This window comes from Sinohyriopsis cumingii, chromosome 17 (assembly GCF_028554795.1).
Source record: "Sinohyriopsis cumingii isolate HCF-2022 chromosome 17, ASM2855479v2, whole genome shotgun sequence".
NCBI lineage: Eukaryota > Metazoa > Mollusca > Bivalvia > Unionida > Unionidae > Sinohyriopsis > Sinohyriopsis cumingii.
In genome coordinates, this window is record NC_142977.1 from 47995195 (window position 1) to 48013991 (window position 18797).

Here is an 18797-nt window from a genome sequence, read left to right on the forward strand (position 1 = left end):
ACCGGCTGATCTGGTAAAATCATCCGAGTATCTTGCTAATCCTATAATCGTCGTTGCTATATCAACGTTATTCGTAATTGATTCAATCTCCTTTCCATCGATCATGTAAATGGCGCTATTGAATAGTGCCATAATTCCGTTATTAACAAATCCAACTTTAAAATCCGCTCCAAAGTCGGTATCGTCTGTCCTAACAAGCCTTCCAACAAATTCGATATAAGCCTCAGATGGAAGAAAATATCTTGTTGTATCGTGGACTTGTATTTCCTTCCGATTTCTTGAATTGGGTTCAACTGTATCGTACGAGAAATACTGGAAATCTCGCACTGATGTATCCCTACCTACTGGTTCATCCATGTCAAATACTTCATTTGACACTTGTGCGAACATTTATTATTAATAATATCGTCTAAAACGAAGACCATCGCCTGAAATGAAACTTGTATTTGCTAGATTTGTATTAGCAACTTCATTTGCAATATTTGTCTTAGCAACCTCCTGCGCTAGATTTGTTATAGCAGCTTCTTGTGCTAGATCATTTATTTTTTTATTTGCCGCATCATTTATGGCCTTACTGACTTCAGGTGGCATTTCGCTGGTAATGGGTAATTTGACGGGTTGTTTTTTACGTACTAAACTTAATATTTTATTTTTGATGGCGTTGAAGCCTTTACTAGCCAAATTACCGATACCAGAAACAGCAGTCTCACCTATCTTTCCTATCGCTTTCAATCCTAGTTGTTTTACCATTGGTCCAATTTTAGGTATTACTCGCGTAACGAGACTTCCAATAATATCGCCGAATCCGTTGCCGTGGATATATTTGTACACGGGCAATCGAGAGTTAACTACGCGGACTTGTCTTGGTCTGCGCTGATGTTTGTGAACAATCATGTTATTTCAATTGTGTTATTTTAATCGATAAGCTCATCGACGAGTTCCTTGTAAATGTGAGAATCAATGATACCACCACGAAATAATCGCTGACAAATATCTGAGGCTTCGTTGACTATCTCACGGGAGTTATTTCCGGCTCGTTTTCCTCCGATTAATACTTCGAGGCGAGATACGTCGTTGACAACACTGTCAGGACAGATGGTATATCCACTTCCTGTTTTGGTTTCATCTTCAGGTTCATCTTCAGGTTCATCTTCAAGTTCTTCGGGCGGTTTTGATATTTCTTCCTGATCTAATTTTCTTATTTCTCTTGTAAAATTTTTGTAATCGGGATCTTCGATATCAACAGGTTTTTCCACAGAAGCAAAATACACAATAGGCATCCATTGTCCCTTTGTCATATTTAAATCATGATATTTTGTTTTCAAATATTTTTCTGGTTCTGCAAAACCAAACCTTGCGATTCGAATTAATTTATCTTCGTCACTAAATTTTTCAAGAGCATCACGGGTAAAATATCTTGATGGCATGATTCTTTTTTGTCTAATTTTTGTAAATTCGGATTCAATTTTCTCTGGTTCGGGTTCAACTTTGTGAAATGAAGACAAAGATAGCAATAATGGTTTAGATTTGTATATATTTTCATAACTACCTACCAAAAGAATAAATTTAGCATATTCTGGATCATTAAATTTAATTACTTTGACATTCTTGTATGCATAATATACCCACCTTATCCAATTTGTGTATGTTACTTTCTCGGATTGACCCGGTTTCATCAGTTTTTTTCGTCTGTTTTTCTCAAAATTTTCCACAGTAAATTTTACAACCTCATCCGGATTCATTGATTTTATTCTTGCGATAGTTTCATCGGTAAATTTATCGGAACCCGAAATTTTTATTTTTTCCCTTTGAGGTTGTGCTTGCGGCAATTGTTCTTGTGCTTGTGCTTGTGCTTGCGCTTGTGCTTGTGCTTGCGCTTGTGCTTGCGCTTGTGCTTGTGCTTGTGCTTGTGCTTGTGCTTGTGCTTGCGCTTGCGCTTGTGCTTGTGCTTGTATTCGTGTTTGTTCTTGTTCGTGTCGAATTTGCTCAAGTTGACCCGGAACCACTTGGGTATGTTGCTCAATATCTCTCGTCATGGGAATAAGCCCAAGATCTTTAAGTTCCTTATCCTTTTGTTGTTTGCCATATGCGACTTGTTCGATAACTCCAGTGACTGGACTCAACCATTTTGACGATACTTCACCAATATGATATTGTGAATCATCATACTCACGAACTTTTTTCTTAAATAATTTTTTTGTCGGAATGAGTTTCCTTACTGCCGCTAATTCTTCTCGTGTTAATCTTGCAGAATGAGGTTCTCCAACTGTGCTAGTTTTTCGACTCATCTTATTTTCAATGATATTGTTTTATTGTGAAGTAAAATTAGTATCCGCAGCCTTTCCCTTGCAAACTTCATCGACACCCGATCATTTTTCCACCCCCCCCCCGAAAAATCATATTTTTTCTATTGTCCAGAATGACATAATTCGCACACAAAAATTGCATTAGGGGTTGAATTTACGCAAATTAGTTTTTCTGGAAAGGTTTATTTCTGTTTTCTGAGGTTTCTACAGAAAATGTTCTCATAGAAGGTTTTTTTTTGTTGGAACGGTCTGGTCTGTAGAACTTCCCTGCTGCTCTCATTATCTCCTTTTAATGATCGCTCCAACTTTTGCCATTATATATTCCGAGACGTATTAACCGAGTTTGTATTTGTTTTCATTCGAAGCAATATTATACACCTTAAACATGCTACAATCACACTGACCGCAGTGCTGATATATTTCAATTTTACATTAACGAAGATTGCAAATCTTTTCCACAATAAATTTCTACCCAAATATTGTAACAATAAGTACCATTGTAGGGGCCAAAATATTTAACTTTTGTTCAGTTCCGACAAGTATAAAGGTATAAATCCAAAGGAATTCAAATGGGCATTTACGATCACATTGTAGGATATCCTAACGAAGAAGACACACACACACACACACACACACACATATATATATATATATATATATATATATATATATATATATATATATATATATATATATATATATATATATATATATATATATATATATATATATATATATATATATATATATATATATATATATATATATATATATATACATACATACATAAATACATACATACATAATGAAACATCCACATAACTATGGTAGATTCAGTCTTCCTTTCGAAAAAGACTGACAAGAAAGAGAATGGATGTGCATCGGAGCAAACGAACAAGACATGATAAAATCAGCGCTCAGCAAAATGCACATATTGGATTTCCATCCAGATCTACTTTAAATGAAGGCTTAGCGTTTTTGAAATTTATAATCTCTTCCTCAAAGTCAAAGTGTCACAAAGGACTCGAAACAGTGGACACATACAAGAATATTTGGAAAGTATGAAATCATTCCTAACGCAGTTCATATCAACAGCTATGTATAAATCAAAATATTGTCTTAAAGCGAAGATAAGATAAGATTGGTTTTTCTTTGTAGCATCGACTAAATGCTTTAAAACAGGATGGTTGATCGCTGTATTAAAACTTGTATGTGTACTCAAGTTAGTTTAAGACTAGCTGTGTACATTGAATTGACAAGATTATTTGATATACTTTATACAAATATGATAAAACCGACATCTAGGGATCCATTGCATTTGCAAACATTTAGATGCCAAATGTAATACACACAATGACAATAATATAATCACAAACTATGAACCGAGTAAAGACTCATAATTATTTATTAGTAGGGAACGAACTAGCGCCAGGAGTAACGACTCCTGTTAAGTATCTACCAAACGCCGGGATACTAACCTTCTGCGGCGTATGTCCATTCCTCGCTAAAAAGGACGTTGCAATGACAAATTTGAGGACTTGGGGTGTAACTTGTTTGCCTGACTATACAACCAGGATTGAACAACCAGCAAAACACACACACAGACATACTCTCACACACGCGTATATATATATATATATATATATATATATATATATATATATATATATATATATATATATATATCACCAATATAGCCAGTGATCTAAACCTTTGACCAAATTTCCAAAGTTTTCGTGCAAGAGCATAAGGGAATGCAAACCATTAGGAAACATAATTCTACTGAAATATATATTTGTTTGCCAAATCCATCAGATGGCGTTAATATTTCGCCACACTCTTTTAAATTGGTCACGATTTATTTGAAAGATATTAAGGCATATATAATTTCATCTAGAAAATTACAAATCTATTACTATACCTGGATACTACAGGAGGATGCGTCATATCATGAAGTGATATTATCCTGATCATCGGGTTAAACACTCATTACATTGCATGCACGCACTAACCCAATTTCAGGAAAGTGCACACATCTACAAAATAGTAGGAACACGGAATTGTTTTGCGATAGGAAATAACTCTCAGGTACATGGGTAGATATATTGAATTTTTGTAAGAAAGGAAAGGATCGTAAAGTTCTATCCCTATATTGACGCAAAACACGTTAAATTTTGACTAGTGTGTATATTAACTTTCAATACGAACATCTTTATGTATGTCAGAAAATCACGAGTGACGGTGTCTTTCGATGATAGTTAATCACTGCATCGCCATGTATCTGCTACGCACATCCACGAGTAGCTTGCATACCTTTTGATGTACATGCTCCTAATCGAGAGCCTACGCAGCTGATGGATACATACAGACAAGGCGATAGGTGATGTAACCCATGGACCGGTTAGATTCTCAACTGCTGACGAATTCAAAAGTACTTGGTCTATATGATAATATTATTTTCTCTTTATAATGATACTTCATATTATATCGCATCCTTCAGCTGTATCTAGGCATTCTATTTTATGCTCTATTTCGTATATTATCCCTAAGTCAACAAGAAAGGACTCGGCAAATTACACTTGCAGTGCACATAATAACGCAGTCAATAAAACGGTGGTTCATAATATAGTGTAGGTTACCTGTGAGTCTCTGTTCAGTCTCTGGTTACAATCTATGTGCATGAATCTTTGTACCTTTCCTTATGTATGTTCTTTAGATAATATCGTATCTTCCACTGATGGCCCAGACAATATTACCTTCATCCCCGAGGAAACAACCATTCATGAATTTGGCGCTTTAAACATCACCTGCTTGTCCACGTGTTATCCATCCTGTTCGTTCCAATGGATAAAGCATGGAGACCAAAACATTGCAGACAAGCTCGTATCGGACGCAGCAACGATGCTAATCTCAAATGCAACAAGAAAGGACGCCGGGAATTACTCTTGCAGGGCAAGGAATAACGTAACCAATATTACCATTGGTGCTAGCATAACCCTGGAGGTTATCTGTGAGTCTCTAGTTAATATCTGTCCAATCTTATGCAAAATTATGTTAATTGATTGTATTTCGGCATGTCATAGGCATGTTTCCTTCTCTATCATAAGCAAACCAGAATGTAATTAAGAATTACATAGCTCGCCGTTGCAAATATTTTAATAGCCTCCAGTAAAAAATACATTGATTACATAGCTCCCTCTGTGAAGATTGCAATAGTATCCTGTAGCCTCTGTAAAATATAATGTTCATGCAGGATCAATATTCACACCATATTGAATTTTGCAAAGAACATTTGTCACACGTGAAAAGACATAACAGCAAAACAATGAGCTTTTGTTTCTATGATTTGAAAAAATGGCACATGTGACAAGCTGTAGAAACATTGATTGATTGATTGATTTTATTTTTTACGGCGCATCAGCACTGTTAGGCTATTTAGCGCCAAACAAAATGTTATTTGTATAATCTTTTCAAAATTATAAAAGGTCCTATATCGACCAGCGATATAAAAGAACAAATGGTTGGAATTAAAACGGTAAGATGGTAACGGTGCAAAATAAAGCTTCCCGATCAACGGGGGATGTAAATGTTCTAAGTTAATGAAAAATGATGAAAAGGGACGGTATATATAATGCATAAAACTGCACAAGGTGATAGCATAAAAGTTAGAGTTTAGAGTAAATATTTACTGCTTTCAGGAACTCTATAATACGAGTGATATTTATAGTATCAAAAAGTTCTTTCATGTCATGCACAATGTAATAACGATCGCGCGTAGGTTGCAGGTCAAAAAACTCTATCATAAAGTGCTTAACAGTGAATGGTTCGTTACAAGAAATGCACTCTGGTGGGTCTTCACCTTTTAGTATGTGGGAGTGGGTGATATAAGTATGACCAATTCGGATTCTTGCAATGACTACCTCCTCCCTACGCACGGTTCTGTAGGAAGGAGTCCATTTTCCTAGAGTTGGTTTGATTGCATGAAGTTTGTTATTCACGGCGTCATTCCATGATGCCTGCCACTTCTGACGAAAGGACTTTCTGATACAAGGTTTAAAATCAGTATACGGTATTTTAAAATCAGATGGTTCTTGAGTAAGAGCCATTTTAGCAGCGCGATCTGCTTTTTTGTTACCTTTAATACCAATGTGGCTAGGTAACCAACAGTATATTATATTGTGGGAGACACTCAGCTCGGTATTTTTGACGAGTGTGTTTTTCAATAATGGATTATCCAGTTTTCTATTGTGTAGTGACTGAAGTACTGATAGTGAGTCGGAAAAGATGATGCTGTTTAAAATACGTTTGTTTTCTATATGTTGCGGAGCAAGGTCTATTGCTCTGATTTCGGTTGAAAAAATTGATGTTCCATTTGGTAAGCGAATTTGCGTTGTGTTAGTCCCACAAATGAAGGCTGCAGCAGCCTTTTCCTCGTCCTTTGATCCATCCGTGTAAATTCTTGTGTAGTTTTTAAATTCGGAGAGGAGTTCATGGCAAGAGTTGTGGAAGACAGAAGGACTAGTCTCGGATTTTTTTTCCATCGTGTAACGTAAAAAGTACTTTTGGTTGTTTAATTAGCCAGGGTGGTGTTTCGGAGATGGACGTTTTCTGAATTTTAGAAACATCTAGGCTGGATGATATTCTAATGCCAAAGGAAGGTATGGCGTTTGGTTTATTTTCGTACAAGGTTTTGTATTTGGGTTGAAAAACAGCCGTAAAAGCAGGATTCTGAGGGTTTTGATTTTAATTTGAGAGCATACTGTGCGGAAAGCATTTCTCTACGATGCGATAACGGTGGTTCGTTCGCTTCAGCTAGTAGGGTTTCACAAGGGGATGTTTTAAATGCTCCCAGAGCCAGTCTTATTCCCTGATGATGAATTGGATCAAGCATTTTCAAATATGACTTTCTGTCTGAACCATACACAACGCAACCATAGTCCAGTTTGGACCGTATAAACGTTTTATATCAACTGAGTATGATTTTTCTATCAGTACCCCAGTGCGTTACTACTTTAAGTAGGTCAAGTGCTTTTAAGTATTTATCTTTCAAGTTCTTTAGGTGTGGAATAAAAGTCATTTTTCTGTCAAAGATAATACATAAAATTTTGTTTCCTCAACAACTGGAATAGGTGTTCCGTCCAGCGTGAGGTGAGGTTCATCGTGATGTCTTCGTAACTGACAGAAATGCATGCATACTGCTTTGGACTTCGAGAATTTAAAACCGTTTGCACTGGCCCAATTTTGAATCTTGTTTATATTTTGCTGAAGTTGTCGTTCAATTGTATGCATGTGCTTCGATCGATAACATATGAGAAAATCATCAACATATAGCGAGCAATCCACACCAGGAGTCAAACACTTGGTGATGCTATTAATTTTGATAGTGAAAAGTGTCACATAAAATACTGGACTGGGGCACACCCATCTCTTGCTGGTGCAGATCTGAGAGAGTAGAGTCCACTCGTACTTTGAATTCTCTGTCGGAGAGAAAGTTGGATATGAAAGAGGGCAGACGGCCTTTTAGACCTAGATCGTGCAGGTCATTTAGTATCCCGTACTTCCATGTCGTGTCATAGACCTTTTCTAAATCAAAGAAGACCGCTACTAAGTGTTCGTTCTTGATAAATGCATCGCGAATGAATGTTTCTAGTCTAAGTCTAACCAGATGATCACTGGTGCTACGGCCATATCGAAAGCCACTTTGGAAAGGAGATATTAAATTGTTAGTTTCCAAGTACCAGACAAGCCGAGAAATGATCATTCGTTCCATCGTTTTGCACACACAGCTTGTGAGTGCAATTGGTCGATAGCTGTTAGGATCTGCACTATCTTTACCGGGTTTGGGAACTGGTATTACTCTTGCCGTGCAGAACTGGCCAGTGTCCTCCTTACCCGCAGCTACCACAGTGCCGATTGTGACACAGACCATTCCCTCGTGGCCAGCAAGGTGCGAATATTACCCAAGAAGCTGCACCACGCCAAGAAGAAGGGTCACCCACGTATCAACACCTGCTGTGCAAGCAACCCAGAGAAAACACAGCAGTTGATCAGCAAACTGAAGGAAGCCCTCACCAAAGTGACACCTGATGACACCATTGATTCCAAGTGGTCCCATATCCGTGACTCTGTGTACAATTCAGCCATCACAGCTTACGGGAAGAGGGAGCGAAAGAATGTCGACTGGTATGAGGCAAACTGGGAGGAGATGGAGCCCGTGACTGAGGCAAAGAGGAAAGCCCTCCTGGCATACAAGGCTGCACCTAGCCCCAGAACACTACAAGCGCTCAGGATTGCAAGGAATAACGCCCAGAAGACCGCCTCCGCTGTGCCAACACCTACTGGCTGAACCTTTGCAACAGTATACAGACAGCTGCTGACACCGGGGATACAAGAGGAATGTATGAGGGTATCAAAAAGGCGACAGGCCCTCCAGCTACAAGACCACCCCCCTCAAGTCCAAGACGGGCGAAGTCATCACAGACCAGGGGAAACAACTGCAGCGATGGGTTGAGCACTATCTGGAGCTATATGCAACCCAAAACAATGTCACTGGAACTGCCCTGGACGCCATTCCAGACCTGCCTGTCATGGAGGAGCTAGACACACAGCCCACCCTGGAAGAGCTCGGAAAAGCCATCGATTGCCTTGCCTGTGGGAAGGCTTCTGGAAGCAACGGCATTCCGCCTGAAGTCCTCAAGAGCGGAAAACCAGCACTGCTTCAGCCCCTACACACACTCCTCTGCCTTTGCTGGGAACCGTGATACATCCCACAGGACATGCGTGACGCCAACATCGTCACTTTGTACAAAAACAAAGGAGACCGTAGCGACTGCTACAACTATCGGGGCATCTCCCTCCTCAGCATCGTCGGAAAGGCCTTCGCCCGTGTTGCCTTGGCGCGCTTGCAGATCCTAGCCTCTCGCGTCTACCCAGAATCCCAGTGTGGATTTCGAGCAGGCAGGTCAACTGTAGACATGATCTTCTCACTACGTCAGCTGCAGGAGAAGTGTCGCGAGCAGCGGATGCCCCTCTACATTGCCTTCATAGACCTGACAAAGGCGTTTGACATGGTTAGTCGGAGTGGACTCTTCAGACTCCTGCAGAAGATCGGCTGCCCCCCACGTCTGCTTGCTGTCATTATGTCGTTTCACGAGAACATGCACAGCACAGTGTGCTTCAATGGCGCAACATCTGAAGCATTCCCAGTCATTAGCGGAGTCAAACAAGGCTGTGTCCTTGCACCGACGCTCTTTGCCATCTTCTTCTCCATGCTTCTCCAGTACGCATTCAAGGACTGCAGCGAGGGAGTGTACATCCATACCAGGGCTGACGGCAAGCTGTTCAACATCGCCCGTCTCCGTGCTAAGACTAAAGTCACAGAGGTACTGATCCGTGAATTGCTCTTTGCCGACGATGCAGCATTGACATCACACACGGAAGATGGACTTCAGCAGCTGGTATGCTGCCTCTCCCATGCATGTAAGGAATTTGGACTGACCATCAGTTTGAAGAAAACGAATGTCATGGCACAGGACACAGACTCCCCTCCCTCTGTCTCCATCGATGGGTACAATTTGGAAGTTGTCGAGAACTTCACATACCTCGGGTCTAACATCTCCAGCTCACTTTCCATTGATTCTGAGGTGGGCGGCAGGATTGCCAAGGCAGCAGCAGTGATGGCCAGACTTAACCAGAGGGTCTGGAACAACCCCAACCTCACAGAGAAGACCAAACTGCGTGTCTACCAAGCGTGCGTGCTCAGCTCACTTCTCTACAGCAGCGAAACATGGACCACCTATTCAAGACACGATAGGAAACTCAACAGCTTCCACCTGAGATGTCTGCGGCGCATTCTGCACATCCAGTGGCAGGACAAAGTACCCAACACAGAGGTTCTAGAACGCGCCAACATGAACAGCATGTTCTCCATACTCAGCGAGAGGCGCCTTCGCTGGCTCGGCCATGTCAAGAGAATGGACCCAGGTCGCATTCCCAAGGACCTGTTATATGGGGAGTTAGCAGAAGGTGCACGACCAACTGGACGACCACATCTGCGCTACAAAGATGTTTGCAAGAAGGATATGAAGACAGCAAATATCAATGTCAACGACTGGGAGAGCTGTGCAAACAACCGTTCCAGCTGGCGTCTAGCTGTCAGGCAGGGAGTTCAAAACGCAGAGGAAAAGAGAAGAATAAAGCAAGCTGAAAAGAGAGCTAAAAAGAAGGATAAGCAAAAGCGTACTTTGGAGCTATGCCATCGTCTCTCGTAGAGGGACGGATGCCAAGATTACTGTTGCCTCTTTCCAAATATTTGGTACATTGCCAGTAATCCATAAATTATTGAAAATTTCCAGTAGGACAGTTAATGAAGGTTCTGGGAGGTGTTTCAAAAACTCGTAATGTATTTCGTCAGGCCCTGTGGATGTATCGTGGGCCTTATTCAGAGATTCCATCAGCTCAAACAGTGTAAACGGTTGATTATAACTTTCTGAGTTATTTGATATGATTTTCAATCGTGTCTTTTCTTTGTGAGTTTTTAATATTCTGAAGGTCTTCTGAATAATTACAGGATGATGAATTTTTGGAGAAGCTATCAGCAAGTATATTATCTATGTCATGTTTGGAATTGATATTCCTGTTGTTTAGTTTGAGATGTCGAAACGAATTGTATTTTCCCTTTCCATTTATTTTGCGGATCGTGTCCCAAACTTTCTTTATTGAGGAACGAGAATTTAGAGTGGAAACATATTTTTCCATGATGTTCTTTTACTTTCTTTAATCGTGCGGCGGACTTTGGCCCGAACAATACGGTACTTAGTTAAATTTTCGGGCATTGGACGATTATTAAAAGTTTTCAGTGCTTCTCGGCGTTGTCTAATGGCCTCTTTACATTCTTTTGTGAACCACGGTTTTGAGAGTTTTTTAATGTTTGGTGAGGACTTGGGAATGGATTCTTCTGCAATGTCGAATAAAACAGAAGTAAAATATTGAAAAGGGTTATTGTCGTTTAAAACAGTATCCCTGTTAAGTCTAGTTGTACAAAGTGTTTCAGATTTGGCCCAGTCGGCTTTCTTTAAATTCCAATGTGGAATTGCTTCGTCAATTGTAACGTCGGTGTTGTTAAGAGAGATTGGAAAATGATCACTGCTGTGAAGGACATCAGCGACCTTCCATTCATAGTCCAAAGGCAGCGATGGGGAACAAATTGTCAAATCGATACATGTGTATGTACCCGTTCCTGGGTGTAAATATGTCGGTGATTTGGTATTATATAGACACAAATCGTGTCTGGAAATGAAGTCTTCTATTTTGTGACCTCTGTCACTTATGTGATTTGAACCCCATACAATGTTATGGGCATTAAAATCCCCGAGTAAAACAAAGGGTGCGGGCAGTTGTTGAACAAGGTTGTCTAATTCGTTTGGTATTAGGTGTTTGGTGGTATGTAAATAGAACAAAAAGGTAAACACTCGATGTAGAGTGACGCTCACAGCAGTGGCTTGTAAATTTGTGTTTAGAGGGATGACGCTATGAGGGGCTCTGTTGTTCACAATAACAGAGACTCCTCCTGAGGCCCTGTCAACGTTTTGAGAGTAGTTGTTAGACAGGGAGTAGGTTTTTAGGTGTGATGTTGTCCGTATCTTTCAAAAATGTTTCCTGAAGACATAGTACTGCAGGATCATGTTCGTTTAAAAGCAGAAGAATATCATGGTAGTTGGCTTTAAGCCCTCTACAGTTCCATTGTATGATGGTGTTCTTCATTACAAGTTTATATTGAAGATTCTGGAGCTAGGTTAGTCCTTTCGCAGAGACAGTCTGTTTGGTTATTTATCTGGAGGAAGTACGGGGGTGTATTTTTTGTTGTTAGGTCTGGATCCACCTTGAGGACATGGAGCAGATTCTTCTGCATCCATATCCTCAAAATCTCCAAACCTATTGTGCAGCTTTATAGGGTCATCAGACCCTTTTTGTTGACTATGTGTTTGCGACTTTTTTTTTTACTGTTTGGTGATTTTGGTGGTGGAATATTGTTGAATGTTGTTTGCGTCGATGTTGAGTTTTTCTGGGGTTTGTAATGCGGAATGTTCGAGTCGGAAGGGGATTCAGGTGGGTTTGTTTGGGTTTGGGCGTCTTTCGTTGCTTTTTGGTTGCTTTTCACTAAGGTTGAGAAGGATGGACTGGGGAGTGATGTTCTAGCTTGTACAAGCTTCCTGGCCTCTGGATATGGGATGTTGGATGTGTATTTAACCCTTTGGATTTCCTTCTCCTGTTTCCATGTATCGCAATCTTTTGAATTAGCATGGTGTTCCTTGACGCAATGAGGAGTGGCTCTGCACTCAGATTCCCGATGAGAAGGGTCTCAACATCGTTCACATATTTGGCTTCTGGAACATCGGTCTTCATGATGACCGTAGTTTTGACATTTGTAGCATCGGAGGAGATTTGGTATGTATATCTCAACCTTAACTTGTAGGAACCCAACTTTGACAGCTTTAGGTACCGTTGGTTTGTTGAAGGTGAGTATAATGGTGTTGGTGTCCTGCAGATTGTTGTTTCGTTTGAAACGAATCCTACGAACTGCAGTGACACCTTCATTTTTCATCCCCTCTACGATTTCTTTGTCGCTGACTCCAGCCAAGTCACGGCAACGAATGACGCATTTTGACATATTAAGAGATGTCTGTGCGAAACAAGTTGCTCAAATGTCATGAAAGATCTTAATGTTTTGAATGTTCTCAGTATGTGCTTTACGTTCGCACTCCACAAGCAGACCACCTGATTTGATCTTGTTAACGCTTTTTGGTTTGCCGACTAATCCAAGTATAGTCTTTTCGATTATAAATGGCGATAGTGCGGCTAGGGATTTGGTTTCATCTTTTGATTGGATGACCATGAAGCGAGGAAAGAATTCCACACAACATGGTTCATCATCTGAATCAGTTCCAGTTTTGGTTCGTTTGTTTTGATTTTTTTGATTTTCCATCTTGGCTTACTTAAAATTCAGCACCCGTGCTCCCCACCCACCAAGGAGCCCAACAAGGGGACACTTTTCAAGTGCCAGGGATACACAGATGCCATACCCAGTTGATATAATTACCTTTGATTGACCTTGAAGTCGCCAATTTCTAAGGTCGGTAAAATTACCCCCCGATTGACCCGTTAAGCCACCGCCTTCTAGGAAGTCTTCTAAGACTTGGAAAAGGGAAAGATAAAGGAATAGAATATAGGGGCAACGGTGGTATCAAGAGAGATACAAGGAGAAAGATAAAGAAGATGAGAGAGTAAATAAAGACTTCCTAGGTCTCGGCGTGACCAGCCGATTTGTCGGAACCGGGCCCATCCCGACCACCCGTCTAAGAGGAGTAGAGGCCAAAGTAGTGTATTGCATGGAAAGCCTCTGCTCGACTACCAGGATCCTTTCCTCCCCCGACTGGGGACGCAACCCACGGCAAACAGGTTGCCTCTACTTAGTCGCCTTTTACGACACGTAGCGAGACACGTCGGGCCAATTCTACAACCCCGGACCAGCGGGGGGGGGGGGGGAGTAGAAACATAAAAAGCACATTAATATGCATTTTGTTTCGTACGATATGAAGGTAGAGGTACTGCAATTAGTTGATAAAATACAGAATTTCTCAGTTTTCGTTTGTTAAAATAATTGGTCGTGACACATGTTTAAGCTAAATTTTACCCTCGCCCACCACTGGGGGCCAGTTATTACTCAGTGAAGGTTATAGGCTTTGAGCAGCCTGAAATTAAATGTAGTATACCACGGTTAGAAGCGTAGTTCTTGCATGATACAAGAAATGGAAACTGATCACTCGCCTCATCCATGTTACTCATTCGCATGTACTATAGGCGGTTATTCAGTGCAACATATTGCAGTGTACACTATATTGTCGTTAATAAAGGAATGCTTACCACTGATACACACATTTAATCTTTCCTCAACCGCACTCGTCATTAATATAAGCTATGTTGGGGTTTGCACCGAGACATGGACATCTCAGTCAAGGGGTTACATTATTTCTCTCCCATCGAAATGTAATGCAACCCCGCAACTGGGATTTACTTATCTCGGTGCAAACCCCAACGTAGATTCTTTTTCTCACCCAATACTTTCAATTACATTAAAAATAACCTCTCACTTGTGCAATGTAGTTAATGTACAAATATTTACATGTGGTGCATTAATATAAATATATTAATGAAGACTGTGGCGTGACCGTGTAAATACAACATAAAACACTACATAGTATTGAGGTATTATCACATTTTATATATTGATGTTATGAAATTTAAAAAAATAGTTAATATTTATTACAAGAAACTGTTTCATTTTCATCAGTAACAATTTAGGAAATTATATTATAAAGAATGGAACGATACTGGGCCCACACCTCTATTGTTATAACGAAACGTTACATATACCATGAGTGTCCGTGCTTGGGCTATTCACGGCTAATTAGAGATCCGAGCCAACATCGTATTTAACTCTCCTTCTCTTTGGAGGTGGTGAAACGGTTTATGATATAGTTGTGTTGTAATTAATATTGATTGTAAAATTACCACCCTGTATGAATGACCCTCAAAATACAGACCCTAGCTGATAAACATGTGATGAAGTTTCAAGTTCACGATTTCTTGTAAAAATTATATTTTCTGCCTTGGAAATATGGTAAGTGTTGCTACTAGTAGTGGAAGGATCTGATACAGGGAACATTGTTTGTGGAATAACGTGTGGATGGACAAATGGTTCCCTCTGGCTGGTAAATGCATTATTTGTCATCAAAGATTGAATGGACATGTTTGATTCAACTGGGGCAAAATGGGGATGTTTAACAAAATTAGAAGAAAGTATCCTTGACATAACACATTTATGGATATTACTATGTTTTCTGTAGTTGTTGAGAGAGTTGGGACGTTTGTGGCCAGTGAGGTGTATAGCCTGAATGTCTGGAACATTGTTTTCTATTTTAGTTTCTGACATAGATATTTTCTCACGCTAGAGTTTGTAATGCGTTTAGAAGCCAAATTGGTCAAGTTTACTTTCATAGCCATTTTTTTGATTAGCGAGTTAAGTTTTCGGGCACCAACTTGTGCAGTAAACACCACTACTCATTTGGTGCATGCACGTAAATTACAGGGGCAAGGTAAAATGGATGGTCACGGTTACAAAAGTCACTTGGACATTTGTTCATAAACATTTGTAGATATTTACCAGATATAGAAATAGAGGGTTAGTGTACATCCTTGGTTTTTCATTTCTCGTGTTTCATATGTCGTCCCCTCTCCTCGTCTTCGTCTGTGTCTCGTTAAACTCTAAATATTCTAGTTTCAGTTTGCAATCTTGCTTTAGTGATATATCTCATTTCCATGCTCTAAAACAAAATTTGTGTCAAACTGTTCGTCCATCTCTGTAAATCTGCTCTCTTTGACCGTTTCAGTGTTTTTTTGAATTATTTTCGCTCCTGATTTTGTTATTTTGTCCGACGAAAGTTGGTTCGGTTTCAGAGACACGTTAGTTTTATCTGTTTCCCAGTCATGAAAAAGAAAGGAAAGATCATCTGAATCACGCTTTGGTGAATTTTCTGAAATTATTATTTCATATTTAGCATAATTTGCGAAACTTCCATCGTCCAAGAAGCATACTGTATACATGGAATAGGCACCCAGTCGGTGGTACAGATTTACGATTTTTGCTCTCCTACCTTTAAGAGTCAAGATGTTTCTTAGCGTGTAGTCCATTTTCTTTTTGTTTTATCTTTATCGTTTTCTTTCTAAATCTTCTTTTTGTAAGTTGTTTTTTCTCTCTACTCCAAATCAAATTGTTTTGTTAAATGTCCTAAAGTGTTATCGTTTGTTTGATGGGAAAATAACTCCATCAGGCACAGAAAAAGGCATCAATGGTTGCGTCCCTTGACTGATCTGAGATGACTAGACTGAGACACTAAAAGTAAGTTAGCAACACAGCTAGATGTTTCTGTCGCATGGGTTAGAAAAAGGGATTTCTGTATTTAGCTCGAAAAGTATTTTGCGTGTCATGAGTTAAATTCGTATTTAGTATATAGTAATTAAATAAAATGTAGTTCAAACATAAATCACGACATAATTAAATTAAGAAATATATATGCCAGAGTCATCTTTTTTACATTAAGATGGCAAAGCCAAGACTTGAACCCACACCGACAGTGGTGAAACGAGATCTGCAAAGGCGATAGCCTTCCGCCACCTGGTTTTTCGATGACCTAGGCAGGATGGATTGTGTACATATAGCATGCCAGATAATCACACGGAAATGAGCTGAACGCAAAACCACAAATTGAAAATCCAGACCAATTAGTCCATTGGCTTGTTATCCCAGTAAAGCTTGAGCAGAACTGGGTCCAGAAGTTTATAAGTAGTTATACAATAATTTGTACAGCTTTATGACGCGTGGGTTTCATCATTTGTTTGTAGATTGCGCTTTATGGGCCGCTGTATTAATGACGTGTAACGAACACTTCCGGTAAATGTTTTGTTGGCGCTGCCAACTTAATTAAATATGATCGTCGTACTTTCTTAGTTCTTGTTTTATTGCATGATGAGAGAGACAAAATGCATTTATTACTGCCGCAGTTACGAATGGATGAGTTATCTCATGTTTGAGTAAAACATTATCGGATATCTGGTTTTATAGAATAATATTTGCAATAAAGGGAACCTCATTTTCAAATTTCAGGTAATAATGATGCCAATTCTTTTTTTAAAACTAAGGTTCTTACATACTCGGAGGGACATATAAAGACACAAAATAATCAGACATGTACAATGGCACATTCTATGATTAATCAATCTCTTGACCAGTTGTTTGAAATGCAATTAAACATCATCAATCAGAAACATAATCATAGGAGCTTAAAATCCAATAAAAGAAATATTTTTTTTTCAATACGATTTGCACATATTTCATGAAGAAATATTATTGTATAAGCAATAACCGACATTTGGAAGATGTTGAAATAGCAATAAGGATCATGTGTTGATTTTGTATAAGTGTGAAGAATTGATTTAAAGCTTGCAACATTGTAGAACTCTTACGCAATCGTGACTGTTTTATGTAATCACACTTACCTTTATAAATACGGACACAGACACACACAAACACAACCATCTATCTATGTCTCTTTCCCTCTCTCTCTCTCTCTCTCTCTCTCTCTCTCTCTCTCTCTCTCTCTCTCTCTCTCTCTCTCTCTCTATATATATATATATATATATATATATATATATATATATATATATATTGTTGCTGTTGTTCTTGTTGTTCTAGGGTTTAACGCCATTTTTCAGCCTCCATGATAGATATATTTTCAGGTAATGGTGTTTATATATTTATAAACGAATATGACGAAGACTTCAAGGACTGATATGTTGATTTGTATCATTTTCATATTTGACATTTCCAGACAACATTTCACAATGAATGATTAATTATTGCGTGAGGCAATTTGACACTAATTATCCTTGACTACGCTATCGTCAGTAATGGTTTTGCAAATGTTCCACATTGCTGATATGTTGAATATTTCCAGTGAATGATATGACCCATTATCTTGTCTTAACAGAGTACACATTATATTCCTGTTAAGTAATGTTTATGTGCTATTATTACTTGAGTAAAACCTGTTACTAACACTGGATGATACAGTATGACACTTAAGTATTCTGACAACGTATTTATCTTTGTCAGAATTGCAAGTGCATTATGCATATGCTAATTCTTATCTTTGTTATATTTGCTTTAAACTAAACTTAAATTCAATGAAGTTTTACTGTTAAATTTAGCTTGATTTAGTATGTGACTGCTTGTAGAGAATTCTGCTACTTATTGATATGTATGTACGTAGGTACATGACCTAATAAAGAAAGTTGTCAAAACCGCTGCCAAATATATTTTTGTTACTTTTAATATAATATTTAATGACCCCCAAAATAACCATAATATCCTCAATGTTCTCTGGCATTTATTCTTAGATGAAAGCAACTTTTTTCATTTACAGACAACAATGATTCCAGAAATAACAGCCCAAATAATATCACGTTTCCAGAAGACGGGTCAACTCCAACAGGTATACATTTATATATATATATATATATATATATATATATATATATATATATATATATATATATATATATATATATATATATATATATATATATATATATATATATATATATATATATATATATATATATAAATAAAGAGGTTATTACGTTCACGAGTTACAGAATGTCAGTCCAGTGGATATTGTTTCTATTTATTAAGATACAAGCTAGGCGAAGGAGACAAGTGGCGAACAGAAAATAATTTCAAATCCTTTGCACATCAAAAATGATGTCAAAACTGTAATCCATAACTCTCCATTGCATTGATTTCATAAGTTTCACATATCGACAACAAAATATTGGTATGTTGAGATATTGCCCCTTCTTGCCAGCTTTAGAGGT

At 38.7% G+C, this 18797-nt stretch overlaps 1 protein-coding gene across 1 annotated transcript in view; it reads left to right on the forward strand.

Moving 5' to 3' along the window:
- The window catches only part of LOC149778562 (uncharacterized), a 58620-nt gene extending 43326 nt beyond the window's left edge, over positions 1-15294 (forward strand). The window contains exons 5-6 of the mRNA XM_089938358.1: positions 5023-5316; positions 15212-15294. Coding sequence (XP_089794484.1) covers positions 5023-5316; positions 15212-15294 — 377 coding nt within the window. The remainder of the gene's footprint in view (positions 1-5022; positions 5317-15211) is intronic.
- The last annotated feature ends 3503 nt before the right edge of the window (positions 15295-18797 follow it).